This window comes from Lineus longissimus, chromosome 6 (genome assembly GCF_910592395.1).
Source record: "Lineus longissimus chromosome 6, tnLinLong1.2, whole genome shotgun sequence".
In the NCBI taxonomy this organism is placed as follows: domain Eukaryota; kingdom Metazoa; phylum Nemertea; class Pilidiophora; order Heteronemertea; family Lineidae; genus Lineus; species Lineus longissimus.
The window spans coordinates 16931488-16948778 of NC_088313.1; the positions used below are offsets into that span (position 1 = coordinate 16931488).

The 17291-nt window shown below is 41.6% G+C and overlaps 4 protein-coding genes across 11 annotated transcripts in view; 1 reads left to right on the forward strand and 3 right to left on the reverse strand.

The window, feature by feature from the left end:
• LOC135488941 (sodium- and chloride-dependent glycine transporter 1-like) overlaps positions 1-17291 on the forward strand; it is a 234830-nt gene that overhangs the window by 3688 nt on the left and 213851 nt on the right. The window lies entirely within an intron of this gene.
• LOC135489631 (uncharacterized) lies at positions 5061-9426 on the reverse strand. Its single transcript, XM_064775066.1, has 3 exons — positions 9195-9426; positions 7724-8803; positions 5061-7270 (listed from the first exon to the last, which is right to left on the reverse strand). Exons 2-3 carry the CDS (start codon positions 8762-8764, stop codon positions 6254-6256), a joined length of 2058 nt encoding a protein of 685 aa, XP_064631136.1. The 5' UTR covers positions 8765-8803; positions 9195-9426; the 3' UTR covers positions 5061-6253.
• On the reverse strand, positions 10060-13585 carry LOC135489580 (prolyl 4-hydroxylase subunit alpha-1-like). Its single transcript, XM_064774983.1, has 2 exons — positions 11834-13585; positions 10060-11139 (listed from the first exon to the last, which is right to left on the reverse strand). Exon 1 carries the CDS (start codon positions 13474-13476, stop codon positions 11842-11844), a length of 1635 nt encoding a protein of 544 aa, XP_064631053.1. The 5' UTR covers positions 13477-13585; the 3' UTR covers positions 10060-11139; positions 11834-11841.
• LOC135488942 (G-protein coupled receptor dmsr-1-like) overlaps positions 13861-17291 on the reverse strand; it is a 156593-nt gene continuing 153162 nt past the window's right edge. For 7 of the 8 annotated variants that reach the window (XM_064773932.1, XM_064773930.1, XM_064773931.1 and 4 more), the window contains one exon: positions 13861-17021. In XM_064773932.1, the coding sequence (XP_064630002.1) occupies positions 16926-17021 (96 nt within the window). In that variant the 3' untranslated portion in view covers positions 13861-16925. The remainder of the gene's footprint in view (positions 17022-17291) is intronic. The other variant, XM_064773936.1, reaches the window with a different exon arrangement.

Sequence of the window (17291 nt, forward strand, 5' to 3'; positions counted from 1 at the left end):
AATGATAAATTTGAAATAATGTATTTTGCTATCTTTGCAAAACTTTTCAACTCCATGTTTTTTTAAAGATTTCATTTTCATTTTGCCACCATCAATAGTAGCATGTTACCAGAATTATAAAAACACAGTCATAAATACAAATCTATCATTAAAGTCTCAATGATGAAATATATAAAAAAGAAAACGATCATCTGTCTAATATTCGAATTAAATAGCTGCAGAAATTTATTTTTCGAAGATAACCAACATCTGTCCCATTTTGATTTTTAAACAACAGTGATCTGGTTAACGTGCAGTGAAATCGATGCAAGAAATGCCCTTTATGATAAGAGAAGGGAGGCATAATTGATTTTATGAAGCTCAGCCGGATGTCTCGCGCATGTTTTTAGTATCCTAATTGAGGCGGGGCGCAATGACGCATTCAGTTACGTACAGTATTATTTTTAGTGTAGTTATTTCGTGTGATAGATAGCTCTAGTCTATTCTTTCCATCCTTGGCTAATTCTCGTAGTGCCCCATTTGGTATTTTCCTACAAATATTGCACTTTAATGCATACCGCGTGACTGTGCCGAAAGTAGTGCTGTAGATATCATAATTGTGTATTGTGACAATGGCGGCGTCCAATGTCCCGATAAAAGTTGCCATCATCGGTCATAGCAAGTATGGATTTAAGAATCCAATCCTGGTCATAGCTATGTTCGCCGACTCAGGGATTTCTCTCAGCCGTCCCTCCCCGATTTTGCGTCTATTACGCCAACCCAGCCTTGGCCCAACTTAATAGATTTAGACAACTGTGTCATTAGTTGGTACTTTATTGATGGGGCGCCGTGGAGATTGCGAGGTCGTCCTAGGCTATCGGACGAAGGCTGCAGCTTCGAGCCGGACGTCATCTTTCTCCAAATCGGTCTCAGCGATTTGGATAGTCACGAGTCTGACTTACGCCATTTCAGAGTTGTTTGTTTGTATGTTTAGGTGATTTAGAGGCATGTCGTGCATGCCTATACGTAGGACAGCTCGTATCTCGTCGCGTTACTTGGCTTATTCCCTAGAGGACTAGAAACTAATCGCTTCCTCAAGGATTTCTGCAACCCAAACGGGCCAGTTATTTTCTGTCAACACAAAGGCCTAACCTAGCCCGAACAGAATGTATATGGCACGGACATGGTGCCTTTAAACAGCTTGGGCAATCTCAAGCTGTATCGCAGTATTCGGGCTGCTGTCCGCTCCGCGGTGATTGCTCGCCAGGATTAGGGTATATCTCGGAATGTAGTTTTTGCGCCTCGGGCGCCAGCTCTGCATAATAGGTATTGTGTGTTTGTACACAAAGGTTCAGATGAATTTTTCTGCTTCGCCAGTCAATCTTCTAAACCGTCCCTTATATTTTTGACAAAGATTCTGAGGCCAACAGGCCAAATTAGAAATCTCAACAGTGCTCTAAGATAACTTCTCAAGAAATCGTACTTGAAATTATTCATTATTATTATTTTCAGGGTCATACGAACTGAGAGATGCACGTACCATCGTAGGCGGGCCCATTCAGTAGGAGGGACACAGTCATGTCATTGTTTGGTTATCCACCTGATCTCTGTGTTCCGTTTGTACCACCGTACTTTAAGGATGCGCCAGCCTCGTCTCAAGTCGCAATTCCTGACGCACGATTTGATTGTCGCCACGTTTTTCAATGTCTTGACGAACTCGCAAAATCGCAGCATTCGGTCGCCGCCAAAGAAGAAACGTTGGCCGGAGCGATCAACCGCCCAAATATCGCGAGATCTCACAGGGAGGCGCGTGGTTTTACCATGCGGATGCCGCGCAGGCATTTGCAGTCGACAGCATCAAGACATTTCTACTCAGTCTGAAAAAAATAGAAAATAACGAATTAGCAGCCACCCAAAGTAAATAACAATAACTAACAGAAACAAAAAACGAAATCATTGATCTTTTTTGGCGTATTTTCTGCAACTTTTTTCAGTTTTTCAAAATATATTGATGGACAATTTATTTTCCAACCTTTAAACAATACATAATGACAATTATAAATATATTGTAGTATGCAACAGTCTGGATGACTCACTTGAGAAAAATCATTATAGTTTTAAATGTCATCCGCTCAATGTTTGAAAACTACAGTCGATACCAACACCAACCTTTTAAAGGACGTGTACCAATAGTGCTGCCAATGCATGAACCTGGTCCACAAGATTAATCTTTTCCCAAATAATCAAGCAACTTTTTTAATCAACTTTTAAATGATGATAATAATTATTATGACAATGATAGTGATGATGACAATGATAATAATAAAGATAGTGGTGATGATAATGATGAGAGTAATGATAATAATGCTAATAATATCGAATAAATACCGATAAAAATTTAATACAGCCACATTTTCAGCTTTTTTCACTTTCACCTATGTCGCAGTTTACCAGTCTGTTGATTCTTTAATTAGACTAAGATCTGAAAAACTGAGCCTTAGATATGAAAACAAGAAGGAAAGGTCAGAATCCAAACTCATTATTCATGAATTTCGAATTCTATTAATGTTTACAAAAAAAATTGATATAAAATGAGTGGACCAAAAACATTTGAACTATCATTTATCTGGAAGTAATACATGTAATTTGAAATGATAAAAATATTGAAACCTTGCACAAAGTATGAAGATAATTAGTCGCCAAAATACCTAACACTCTATTTTAAGTTAAAACTAAATTCTTGAATTAATGATACATTTGAAATAATGTATTTTTTGATACTTTGCAAAACTTCTCAACACCATGTTTTTTTTTTAAATTTCATTTTCATTTTGCCACCATCAATAGTAGCATGTTACCAGAATTATAAAAACACAGTCATAAATACAAATCTATCATTAAAGTCTCAATGATGAAATATATAAAAAAGAAAACGATCATCTGTCTAATATTCGAATTAAATAGCTGCAGAAATTTATTTTTCGAAGATAACCAACATCTGTCCCATTTTGATTTTTAAACAACAGTGATCGTAGATAACGTGCAATGAAATCGATGCAAGAAATGCCTTTTATGATAACAAAAGGGAGGCATAAGTGATTGTATGACGCTCAGCCGGATGTCTCGCGCATGTTTTTAGTATCCTAATTGAGGCGGGGCGCAATGACGCATTCAGTTACGTACAGTATTATTTTTAGTATGGTTAGTTCGTGTGATAGATAGCTCTAGTCTATTCTTTCCATCCTTGGCTAATTCTCGTAGTGCCCCATTAGGTATTTTCCTACAAATATTGCACTTTAAGCATACCGCGTGACTGTGCCGCAAGTAGTACTGTAGATATCATCATTGTGTATTGTGACAATGGCGGCGTCCAATGTCCCGATAAAAGTTGCCATCATCGGTCATAGCAAGTATTGATTAAAGAATCCAAACCTGGTCATAGCTTTGTTCGCCGACTCAGGGATTTCTCTCAGCCGTCCCTCCCCGATTTTGCGTCTATTGCGCCAACCCAGCCTAGGCCCAACTTAATAGATTTAGACAACTGTGTCATTAGTTGGTACTTTATTGATGGGGCGCCGTGGAGATTGCGAGGTCGTCCTAGGCTATCGGACGAAGGCTGCAGCTTCGAGCCGGACGTCATCTTTCTCCAAATCGGTCTCAGCGATTTGGATAGTCACGAGTCTGACTTACGCCATTTCAGAGTTGTTTGTTTGTATGTTTAGGTGATTTAGAGGCATGTCGTGCATGCCTATACGTAGGACAGCTCATATCTCGTCGCGTTACTAGGCTTATTCCCTAGAGGACTAGAAACTAATCGCTTCCTCAAGGATTTCTGCAACCCAAACGGGCCAGTTATTTTCTGGCAACACAAAGGTCTAACCTAGCCCGAACAGAATGTATATGGCACGGACATGGTGCCTTTAAACAGCTTGGGCAATCTCAAGCTGTATCGCAGTGTTCGGGCTGCTGTCCGCTCCGCGGTGATTGCTCGGCAGGATTAGGGTGTATCTTGGAATATATTTTTTTGCGTCTCAGGCGCTAGCTCTACATACATTTATTTGGGATTGTGCGTTTGTACGCAAAGGTTCAGATGGATTTTTCTGCTTCGCCAGTCAGTCTTCTATACCGTCCCTTATATTTTTGACAAAGATTCTGAGGGCCAACAGGCCAAATTAGCAAGATAACTTCTCATGAAATCGTATTTGAAATTATTTATGATTATTAATTTCAGGGTCATACGAACTGTTTATAGATGCCCGTGCCATCGCCATAGACTGCCCAAATATCACGAGATCTCACAGGGAGGCGCGTTGTTTTACCAGGCTGGATGTCTCGCGCATGTTTTTAGTATCCTAATTGAGGCGGGGCGCAATGACGCATTCAGTTACGTACAGTATTATTTTTAGTATAGTTAGTTCGTGTGATAGATAGCTCTAGTCTATTCTTTCCATCCTTGGCTAATTCTCGTAGTGCCCCATTAGTCATCTTTCTCCAAATCGGCCTCAGCGATTTGGATAGTCACGAGTCTGACTTACGCCATTTCAGAGTTGTTTGTTTGTATGTTTAGGTGATTTAGAGGCATGTCGTGCATGCCTATACGTAGGACAGCTCGTATCTCGTCGCGTTACTAGGCTTATTCCCTTAGAGGACTAGAAACTAATCGCTTCCTCAAGGATTTCTGCAACCCAAACGGGCCAGTTATTTTCTGGCAGCACAAAGGCCTAACCTAGCCCGAACAGAATGTATATGGCACGGACATGGTGCCTTTAAACAGCTTGGGCAATCTCAAGCTGTATCGCAGTGTTCGGGCTGCTGTCCGCTCCGCGGTGATTGCTCGCCAGGATTAGGGTGTATCTTGGAATATAATTTTTTGCGTCTCAGGCGCTAGCTCTACATATTTGGGATTGTGCGTTTGTACACAAAGGTTCAGATGGATTTTTCTGCTTCGCCAGTCAGTCTTCTATACCGTCCCTTATATTTTTGATTCTGAGGGCTAACAGGCCAAATTAGCAAGATAACTTCTCATGAAATCGTACTTGAAATTATTTATGATTATTAATTTCAGGGTCATACGAACTGTTTATAGATACCCGTACCATCGCCATAGACTGCCCAAATATCACGAGCTCTCACAGGGAGTTGTTTTACCAGACTGGATGCGGCGCAGGCATTTGCTGTCGAAGGCATCAAGACGTTTCTACTCAGTCTGATAAGAGACCTATGTCTCTGCGGCATACAGTAGCGTGGAAATTTTCAACAATGAGTTTAAGGGCATTATAACTATTCGGAGTTCTTAACAAATCACTATGAACGCTAGATCTCGGAAAGCGTTGAAAACGTCTCACGAAAATGCACAGGATCGGTCAAACATCGAAATCTATTTAACCCCGTCACAGCACATACATGTATTTCCTTGTTTATATTACACACTATTTGATCTCATTGACACAAAAAGACGTTATAAATGGTTTTGGGAAATATTCTGGCAAGCCAGGAGCTATAACGGATGGAAATTATATATCTTTGATATCATCTGCTAGTTCGGTTCCGATAGACAATGTTTCTGCAGTTTTACGCCCAATTGATGACAACAGATGTCGCCCTTCAATAAACCGAATTTACAGGATGCAAAGTGTTCAATTTAAACTATAAGGTAACACAAATAGGCAATGTACATCTCGTCGACTCCGGCCTCCTTATAGTCCAGAACATATTTGAAATCTCCCAGTCAGTTATCAGAGTTATCCTTGTTAACATCGAGTACATCTCCAAGTACTCACTATCATTGTTGTAAAGAGGCCATGTGGATTTTATTCAGCCTTTAGTGCTATTTTATCTTACTTTAAAATGTTGCTTTATTGGCAATATCTAAAGAAATATAACGAATATAGAGCTTATACTATAGGGAATTTAGAACTCCATCTCGAGATGCACATTAAATCACAGAAGTTAGGTTCAAGCATGTCAGGTTTTATCTATTTATCTATGAAAATTACAACATGATATATCTTTTATGGCATGTGTATTTTCGGTAATAAAGAGTTCTTTGTTCTTAAGATCAGCGGTGATTCCGCAAAGAGCTAGGACGCATGCGCATTGACACCATTTCTGCCTTTTTCTCGGTGGCCATTTATATCTATCTACCCCGGTTACATGCGTTTTTCAAACAGGCCGAAGTATTCCTAGTAGCGAATCAAAATCAAGTGTTAGCCACTTGTTACATAAAGATATTGTGGCAGACGAATAGTAATGCTCAAAGTCTAATAGGATTATATTACTCTAATTCAGTACTTGATGCGCCAAACGTATCCACAGGTTCAAAACGGTATGATCTTCTGACCAAAGACTCCATTTGTCTCTGCTCCTCCGCATTTAGGCCCGCTATTTCTTTTTCGTCCTCCAACTTCTCAATTCTCTCGCGGCAGAACGGGAACTCGAAGAACAAGACGTCATATCCGGAACAGGAATTCTTTTTCATTCCTCTGTAGTAGGCAGTACTACTGATACAGGAGATGATCAGTAGGATATAGGGGACGAGGGTTATAAACATGGTGACACCAGCCACAATTTGGAGAGCGGTGCTATTCCCGAGACGTGTACACGTATCGTCCCGAAAGTAATCAATAACCAAGAAGATGTCGAAGATGGCGATAATCAAAGAGGCGATCCCCGTCAGCAAATAGACATACCGGAGATTTGGAAGCACTTTGAAGATGTCCTTCCTCCATTTGTGCGTGACTATGGTGACGAGGAAGAGTCCGGCCATGTTGGCCAGGGCGGTGATCCACGCTAGGACGGAGAATACGAACAGAAATGGAAGGTCCATCGGGAATGGCGGATCGCCATCTGTCTGATTGAAGCAGTTCCGTTCTAGATCCGACCAATCTGTCTGCGCCCATGCGACTGCCTCAGCTGCCAGTAACCCTGTTGAAGCGAGCATCAACACCAACCAGATGACGCAGTTTACCAGAGCGTAATGCTTATGACTAGTGGAGATGCTTTTCAATTCATCAACGATGCGGCGACTCTCCAAGTAAGATTTATCCGACTCGCCCATGATGTTGTCATCGCGAACGAAGATACCATGCATCTTGTGGTTCTGGCCGTCATAGTCTACCGCCTTGGCTATCTTGATCACGTTCTTTCCGACCTTTTCTTTTGTCCATTCATTGGCATCGGTTCCTTGGATGTACGTGTGCAGCGTCTCCTTCATATGGGTAACTTTGATCGGGTAGGAGGCAAGGATACCGTCACCAAGCGTATCCTGAACGTCTACGGCATCTCTCAAAATCTGAAATGCATAATATTTCAAACAATTATACATTATCTGATCTTCTCCGAACCATTTCTCAAAATCGGGAGCAGGGGACAATTTCCTTTTTTCCTTTTTGTTTGCCCTCAATGCCACCCTTGATGGTCACCAAATTCTAGAAAAAAGAATATGAGCCAGTAACTACTCTCGTCATTCACAAGCTAGTAAATATTATTTTTTCCAGCCTCTTTTCAGTCAGTTGATCTGAAATTTGCGGATGCACCAAAAACCTTTTCGATTTCATATGCAGCATCACCACACATATTTAGAATAGGTTTTACTTGAGGGCGATAAGGCACATAGACCTTGTGGACTAAAGAGAAAACTTGTCACCCTGTCCGTAATGGCTCATATCCGTATGTGCGCCGTGTAAAGTGGAAAACGCTTCACGCAGGGATTACTTGTGAAATGGAGGATAGATGACAGTATTACCTTGATCGCCCTGTAGCATACACCTTTATAGTTGACAGCCGACACCTTATTCATCAGTTCCTTCTCATTCTTGGTGAACGACAGCTTCCAGAAGTCATGAGCCGGGATGAACTGGCACTGAAGCTGATCCTGGTCACGGAGAAACTGCGCATAGGAGCGCAATTTAACTTCGTGGAAGAACGAAGACTTTGGGCTAACATTGTAAGCCATAGTCAGGTCGACCTTAACATTCCGATGTGTTTGTGGCTTGGTCCCATTCCTCTGATTCTCATACGGAATCTTCAGGACGAATTTGACTGCTGGGCCAGCTTTCTTTGTCATAATCGATTTGTCTGTTCTGAATAGATCCTTCAAGATTTCATCAATGGAGGATTTAAAGGCATCATGTTGATCTTTTGCGAGGATTTCCTCATGCTTACCACTTTCGGTTTCGTAAAGTTTGAAGAACGTCTTTGATTCCAAGTTACTCTGCTTAGCTTTAATCTTGCTCATTTGTGCAACCTGCGCATCATAGTTGTTCAATGGCATTATATACTGAAAGTCGAATTCGTGGGGATCTCCGACCTTCGTGTTCTCGTAGAAGCTTCCACATTCAACAATTTCACCCTCGCTAAACTGGGTATGCTGTAATCCCTGTTTAATCATATCAATGCACTTGATCACAGTTTCTGCAACACTACATCGGTCATCGTTTCTCACCCTTTTCTTCCTGTCCATGTACAGCAGGTACTGTGAGAGGTATTTCTCTTCGGATGGAGAAAATTTGACACCAGCCATATGCTTCTTCTCTAGGTCGACGTACTCACTTTCTAAAAGTGGGGACACATTTTGTGGGAACCATTCCACTTGGGGTGGCTTTTCAGATTCACCATTTACTGGTTGGCCACCTGCAGGGATTTCCTCGTCATGTTGTTGTTGTTCCTGGTCGGTGTTATTGTCCTCCTTGGCCGCGCGATTCTGTTCACCGCCATGCATCTCCGGATCACCCACGGCCTCTTGGTCTATAAGGCATTGGGCGATATCTTTATCTTGATCCGCCATACGTTTGAGTTACTCCTGCGTCAATCTGACAGTATTTCCCTGAAGAAAAAAACCCCTCAAGTCGATGAAAAGGTTTGAAACCAATACGGGTAATAAAGCCAATTTGTAGTGGAGCATGAGGTTCCTAGCTAGTTTTTCACCACATTTCGCCAGTTTTACCCTGATCAGAGGGATAACTTTTCCAGATTATTTTGTTATCTTTGCTATATAAAAGCCAGCGCCAAAAAATGCAGCACCGCCGCCTATACTGTCCATTACCCTATTAGTACCATAGATGTACGCATTACTAAGACCTTGAATATGACCAATGCAGTCACTATTATTCGCAGTAGGTAGTACAGTTTACAGTTCTGTTAAAAATTAAAAGGTTTTTAAACATGAAAATTAAAAAATCAATCAATGTCGCACAAAAAAATGAAAGTACATGTACCTGGATAGATATTCCGTGTGTTATTTTGCGGAGTGCTCTCAAAGAATGACCTGCAAGTATGCCTACATCCCTCCTACTGACCCGCACTACATGTATTACGAAAAATGGGGTCATCCAGGAAGTTTTGTATCCTGAGTGCATTTTTATGTTTGTGTCGCAGTCTATAAATTAATGCCGTACAAAATGATTAACGCATGTACGCGCGCGCATACGCGCATGTAGATAAATTTTATACATGATTGTCTAGCTTTACACGAAAATGGGGTCGAGGCATTTCATATCATAATAATAGATTCGTCCCACATGGTTATCTTTCGCCATTGCTGGGTTAAGTGTGTCAACTGTGATAAAAATAAAACCACGTAGGAAATAGAGTGCAAGAAATATGACATCTATTTTTTTTCTGACTTGTCTTTCTGACTTGTCTTTTCGAGTTAGTCATTACTTGCCGGAGGGTGGGAGGGGGGGGGGGTGAACTCCTACGGTTATGCAGGCAATGAAACCTCATGATTATGATTGTTACCGGTCCAAATACCTTGGATGGGATTACCCCTGGGCGCTTTTCGACTCACAATTTCGCCTGTGGCACTTTGTGAAAATACGAAAATGCCTGCCAAACAGTGTTCACTTTTTTGTGCGGCTTGTCTCTTTCGGCCCATTTTTCTTCAGAAAATTAGAGGATTTAGCATAGGTATATCATCATGAATACAGTACTACGAATTGAATTGAATTGAATAGAATTGAAAATGACCACTTTTGATAAGACATATATAGTTGACTTTTCTTCGTGTAAAGCTTACAAAAATATACTCCACCTTTGTGAAAACGTCAATGTTATTACATAAGACTCCAGACCCAAACAAATAACAAAAGACCGATTTGGCCGTGTTAAGGATTATAGTAGAGATAGTCATATCAAAGTATTACCAATAGCTTTGCCTGATTCCGTTCCACAAATTACCTGGCCTGTTGTATTCTTTTTATTAATCATGCAGGTTTACTTGTCTAGATATCACGTGGAACGGTTTTGTTTGTTTCAACTTTCACGGAATTAGTGACTGGTCTGAACAACCAGTATATATACAGTGATCCACAAGGACTTCGGAAATCATCTGAGAACTGATCCGAGTCGTCTCCAAAATTATTGATGTTCCTAACTTTCAACTTGGCCATAGCCGCATTTCATCTACTCCGTTTCTTTCTAATGAAACAGATTGGGGCTGGCGTTGTCACTCCGTTTTGGCTGCCTGGATTTGGGAGATTGTGAGCAGACTTGGTGGTGGAAGACTTTATAGTTTATAATACTTTATAATTAGTTTGAAGGAAGGATCTTCATAAGGCTAAATACTAGATCAGGAGACTGTGGACTACTCCACTTGTGGACCAGGGAATTTTCTGACGTTTTTCATTTGTCATTCGAGCTATAGAGTTATGAACAATCCATCTGGTGGTGTAATGAGGAAGGGCGGTGGTTGGTTGAAACCAGGAGCACATGAAAACCTGCATGATTCAAAAGTTTGGTTGGAGAACAAAAGGTTGCAGCATGAGCTAAACAATACGAAGAAGGATCTACAGACAGAGTTTAATGCAACTTTGAAGAAACTGAAACATGAGAGATTGGCATTTCAGACGGCCCCGCTCAGACCGCGCACGAAGAATCCGGCTGTCGTCGTTGGGACCCCGATGTCAGATCAAAACAGGCGGCGGTCCTTGTCGAATCCAGAGAAACCAACCAGTCAGCACAGTCAAGACAATGATGACAATATTGCAATCCCTGATACCCTAAACTTCAGGACTAACACGGCAGATCGTTCAGGATCTACTTCAGACAGCGGTCGAACAACGAAACTTGTTTCCCCTCTTCTTTCCAGACGGACACAGTCGAATCTTCTGACTGTTTTATATCGCCCATGCTCCCTAACCGACGTCAGGCAACCCGCAGTGACTGCGAATGAAGCACCCCGGCCATTTCGTTTTGAGGAAAGCAACAGTTGCGACGGTAAATTGCCGAAGCTCGCGTTGGCCATGAGGCGAGCAAATCAGTACCGAGGAGAATTGGATAAGGATTTACGTTCGGCTGTGCTCGGTCGAAGACGGATGTCCAGATCCATGGACTCTTTGGGTGAGCTGGAGGTTGATAATTTGTCACTGCAGTCTTTTGGTGACGGGACCCCTCCAGAAGAGCACCGTGGGCGGCGCAGGAGTATCACCATTGACGGAGCCGATGGTCTTTTCGAGGCTATTGCGAGGCGGGACAGGGTTACCAACAACACTGGTTCGAAGGAATTTCATGTATCACGGAGGAGAAAAGAAGCTGTTTCTACGATGGACTCTCATCTAGCCGAACGTATGTCAAGGGCAATGAAGAAGAACTCAGTTCATTCTTCACTCGAAATGGGGACTCGTTTCGATGCAAGGGTTGCTGAAATTCGTGACACATTCTAAACGGAGTCGCAAGGCCAGCTCCGTTCGTTCGAAAATTTGAAACTGAACTGGAACTTGAAGATCTCCAACTGAGAAAATTAGTATTGTCCTGGGATCGATTGTCAGGGAACAAAGGATTCTAGCTGATGATTCTAGTTCAGCTGATGCTGAACCAACGGACAATGTCAATCATGACACTTTAATCGTCACACTGCCAAGGGGTTTACTCATAGTTATTAGTGGTGCACGGCCTGTGAGACCACTGCGCTACGTAACGAAACCATATGGTGCCAATCCACTTCGATCCAATCTGTACGGGACATCCAGCATGAAGTGTCCTTGCATCCGAAGTACCATTACGGTGCATGTTCCACCAAAAAGCGGCGCTTCCTTTCACAGCTGGCACACGTGCTTCAGCAGTAGGAAACGCAGTTGCACCGCCTATATGAACGTCTTCGAGGTAAAATAGCAGAGTTGCGTATCGGTCATCGTCAAGTAAGGTATCCCATGCGATATGATGGTCTGGTGGATAGAAAAAGTCATGATGGGGTGTGTAAAAGCCTCCTGGACCGTAGTTTACAACTTGCATGTCCTCGTTATAAGGATGATCTGCCACAGAATTGAGCTCAGTCCCGAGGCCAGTGATCTCCTCAACCCGGCGGTAAACCTTTTCCATTGTCGAATCTTTGATATTAAACCAGGCATGTCGACTAACGCGCATGTCGCTCGTGTCAATACCGTCCTCAGCCATTGTGGTTATCTTTGATCGCTTCAGATGTTGCTTCGAGAATTCTTTAATCCGATCTATCTCGTCCTTGTATATTATGTCGTGGTAAATTAGCATCTCTGGCGTCAGGTTGATCAATTCTACCTTCGTCGGCCGATAGGGTATGGCCGATCTCCTAAAATAACATTTAAGTTCCTTCACCTCAGCAGGCGGCTTTTCGAGATCTCCCCTGCACAATGCCTCGTATTTGGTATCTGACTTAGCACTCTTATCCGTCAAGGCCAGTGACTGGAGAGCGCCTGCCTTCTCCTTTAGAGAAGCCAAGTAATTCGTAGCAGCGACATTGGCCGGATCGAACGCTACTAGTTCTTTAGCTACCCTAACAGCCGTTTCATAATCGCCGAACTTTTCATGAATCTCCGCCATCTGTCGATGGAATCTATACAAATATATGAAGGCATATCGAAAGTCATCCCCATCCCTTATTATCTGAGCAGTTTCGTTTAACCACAGTATCGCTTTCTTTGGCTTCCATTTCTCCAAAGCAACCATGGCGATTTCATGCAGCTCGTCGACAGTTAGGGGATCCGTTTTCGTCCCATTCAGAGTCCCAGTGGCTAATTCCTTGAAGTCAAGTAGGTAGGTCACTTGGAGGCGAATCAGGCTTAAAGACACTCCGACTAAGTCTTCTCTGCGTGGCCATAGTCGGTCCTCGTCGAAAGTTGTCTTCAGCTTTTCGTAAATATTGGAGATTGTTGCGTCTTGTGCCTTGATTAATGGGAGCGTGCGTTTTACCCATTCCACGGCACACCTTCGTATGAAGTGATAGATGTTGATGGGATGTTTCAGATATGTTTCCACGTGCTCTTCGTCCTTGAATTGCTCGAAAAACCTCTTAGTATCGTTGATGAACATCCGGAATTGCGTGACTCCGTACGTATCATTCCCTGGGCTCACCTGCTGCAGAGAGTCATAGATCTCGGACATCATCTTCGCTTCGTGTCGGAACGATTCGGTGATTGACTGAATTGATGAAAATGTCTCCGCATCAGACACAGAAATATGGACAATTACTAGACAAAAGGTCAACCACGAGCAAACGGGAAGATGCATTTTGAGGGGTTGAACCATCCTGCATGTATTACCAGAATGTCTCTTCTGCCGGCGTGTATGAGGAACGGTAAATGAAGATAGTCTACAACAGGTTTTACAATATGCTGCATGCACGGTTCATTCCATATTCCAAAAGAGACACCCGCATTATTTTATGTGATCTATGTGTTGGCCAACTGGCTCGTTTTAGATACCCTGTCGTCATATGTTCGTAATTGTAATATGATCATAACCAGGTGTTTATGCAAAATGCGCTGTCACTGATGCAACGTATTCAAAGTTATGTACATTGATTCTGTTGCAGTCATTGTTAACAGTCTTGTCTGGAGATTAAAAAGTGTATAAATTGTTGATTCCATCGAAGTCATGTCTGCCATGAGAAAAGGAAACGCCAACAAAATCTAATGGTAACAGTTTTGCTTTATTTTGAAATACAACATACTTTTAACAAGCATGAACATTCAAAATGTACTATACGTATCATATATAAACACAGTGATTAATCATGTTCTATACATATACATGTATCTTACTGTCCGGTCCCCAGTCAAAGTGCACTGTTATTCACAGCAAATACACTATTTTCAGAGACACCTCATACAATTGACTATAAGTACATGTATTATTAAATGAATGCACTGGGACCAGCCTACATCTAATCAAATCTGATGATTATGTACATTGGTGTCACGTAATGACCAACAGCCAGTTATCAATAAATACGTGATATATTAGTATATAACCTTACTCTCGGTATTTTACATTATTTGAAACATAAAAGGGGTCTGTTTGTCACAAGAAAGGGACGTAATTTATTCTTTCAAAGAGCGGTGTATTGGAAGTTGCCTGATAACTCGGGAGACGCCCGTTTATTGATTGTAAACAAATATGTGTAAGTCAACTTAAAGTGTTTCACTGTGTATCAAACCATTAATGTTTTCGAGTATAAATGACCAAAATAATCATGTCCCAATTAATTTACTAATATAATAAATTACACACCGACATTGAGGCATACGTAACTATCGTCGTCAAATATTAGAAGTTGATGCAGGCGACAGTATATTTCATGAACAACGGTGAGGATAATACCCAAGGTTGCTTCACTTTGATAATGTTGCAGTGTATTTGCTCACTTTCAACCAAAATTATACTTTCCAAAAGTCTCATCTGTTCAAGTCTTTAACTTTTCCTAAAAAACAAAACCAACCGAAAACGTATATCTTGAATTAAACACATACTAATCAATCAGTCATTCACAAGAGGTTCCTGTAGTCTGATATCACTCACACCGCGAGGAAACGTAGAACAGACATTGCGTGGGGCGGGAGACGGACCCTCAGTCTCTGTCCGACATACAGGCTCATTCAAATAGAGTTCTAGGGGTCTTCAGGATGTGCACCATAACGGTAGGCCTATATTGCTGTATTCTAAGCAGCAACGCTCACACTCAGTTCCAGACAACACAACAAAATTGGTCCGTTATATTCGTATAACCCAAATGTTTGGGAGATATCACGCAGATGTCATATCCATTCAGACCCCAGACCACAGAAACACGCCTGAAAAAATGCTGAAAATGCCCTACATGATATCACTCTCGTTTAGGAGTTCAGCCTGAAGATCAGGTGAAACAATCCAGTGAAATATTCATTTTCTTATCACATTTTCTAATTGCGTGCATACAAGTGCGTTTTCTTGATATCGTGATATAACTTTTAATAGTCTAGAACACATCTACTATTTACAATTTTAATGAAACACTTTTTATAGTCGTTAATCAGGTCATACATTGTCAAAATGTCAGTTATTAACAGTTTATCTACAATGCAGGAGGTTGAATGTCCAACTTGGCAGAAACAATAGGTCTTTGATGATTAATTGCCATCTCCGATATCAGTACAGGAATTGCTCGACCCTCTTGAGGCCCCGTTCTGGTCCCAATCTTATATTCTAATATGATGACCCAAATGATAACGTCTGTCCCACTTGACTTATGGCTTAGGTTATCTGTATTGATAGCTACAAAAAAATTCACTTCAAACTTTAATAGATCGATGCCTTTATCGAAAAACAGTACTTGACCCGGTCTTTGTATCAACCGGAATATAGCGATCTGATATGCGTGGGAAAAGTATCAAGGCCGGAAAAAGGGTGAGAAATACCTTTTAAATCATATCACGTAGCATGTATTTTTTCATTCTGTTTCGACATTGACATGTTTTTCTTTTATTAAGTACTCAGAGGGTGCCATTTATTCATTATTGCCGGGTGCAGACAATTTCCTTTTGATATATGAATGTAAATTGTTTGATGAACACATGATTCCAACATAGGCCTGTTTTGATGTCTATAGTCTGATGTGTAGAAGTGGCTCGTGTCATAGCCACGACTGTATAATAGCATCCCGCGAAGTTACTATTTATAGCTCACAAGGTCATTTGCATAAGATATTGATGACGTTTTAGTCACGTGACAGTCGGACATCGACACTTATTTCTACGCATTTGAGCTTTTTTCAAAGTCAATTATCTTTGACCCTGCATTGTTTTTAGCAAGAATGATACCATAGAGTCAGAGAGAGAAATATTCAGAACAATTATGTAGTATTTCCAACACTCGGACATGTGCCAGATTGAATCTAACTGCCCTAGTTAGAAAGCCAGAATCCATTACGAAACTGCATGTTTGTCCGACATTGCCTGTAATTCAGCGTTGGGGAAATATAGGGCAGCAGCTGCAGTGACGTCATCTTCGCGGAATGCTATTATACCAAAATAACCCCCCCCCCCTTGCACCATTCACGCATTGCACATTCATTCACCATTTCAACAGTTCATTGATTGAACAAGATGCATTCACTGACAACACATTCCACCACACTACACACAAACCGAGACAGGACACAGTTCAGGCAGGCGGGAGGGGATCTGCTAAAGTTTTGCTAGTTTTGACCGGGCTCATGACTGTCATTGTTAGAAAGTGAGTGCCAATTTCATGGGTGGGAGTCAGTGCTCTGAAAACCAAGTCATGACAGTCATGATAGTCATGGCATCTATAGAACCATAATCCACCAGAATAAAATATGGCCGGACACTCTACTTCTACACACATGCCGGCAATTTGAAGATGTCTTTCTGGATTATCTCTTACTTGTATTTGGCCCTGTCGAGGTTCATCTGATATAGGCCAGAGATCAAGCTTGAGTCTGTAACAACACCGTACAATAGCAAAGTTCGTAACAAACGCTGTAATATACAGATAAATCGGTCCTCCTCTCTTTTTGACGTCCCTTGCTGAATCGAATTGTACTCACTTCAGAAAATGTAATTAGGAAGGGACGCTTCCACCTTAAAACACAGACGGAAGACATCACACCAGCGTCCTATGCAATATCTACAATCGATGTGGCCAGATATGTGCACGCATGTTTTGAGGTTTGCAGCTGGAGTCTCTGCATGCACCCCTCATTCACCATTTGGTGCAGCTAGCTGTGTGTTGACAGTGCTACCGTCACAATCTTTGTTCGTCCTATTCGAATTCATAGACTTCATAGGAATTCCCTGCAAATGAAAGGTACATGTATATTATAGTTAATAAAAAAACTCATAAAAACGACCCATTTGCGGGCTTTGTCTTCGACAAAATAGACCCAAAGTGATTTGAAATAGGTTCGTAACAGCTGCGGGTTGGTCCCAACAACATCCCCTCCAAATTTGAGAATTGTCCCTCCACCTCAGGCCTAACTGTCGCTTTCTTCTGGCCGCGAAAATGTATCCATTATTCTTGGAAATATTTGAAGGGTTGGTTGGTTAGTTGCTTGTTATATAGAC

Bases quoted from the DNA above. Each gene is read 5' to 3' on its own strand.
- LOC135489580 (XM_064774983.1), bottom strand. From the start codon at position 13,476: ATGGTTCAACCCCTCAAAATGCATCTTCCCGTTTGCTCGTGGTTGACC.
- LOC135489631 (XM_064775066.1), bottom strand. From the start codon at position 8,764: ATGGCGGATCAAGATAAAGATATCGCCCAATGCCTTATAGACCAAGAG. The intron at 7,271-7,723 runs GTAATACTGTCA...TATGCATTTCAG, and splicing joins TATGCTACAGGGCGATCAAG to ATTTTGAGAGATGCCGTAGA.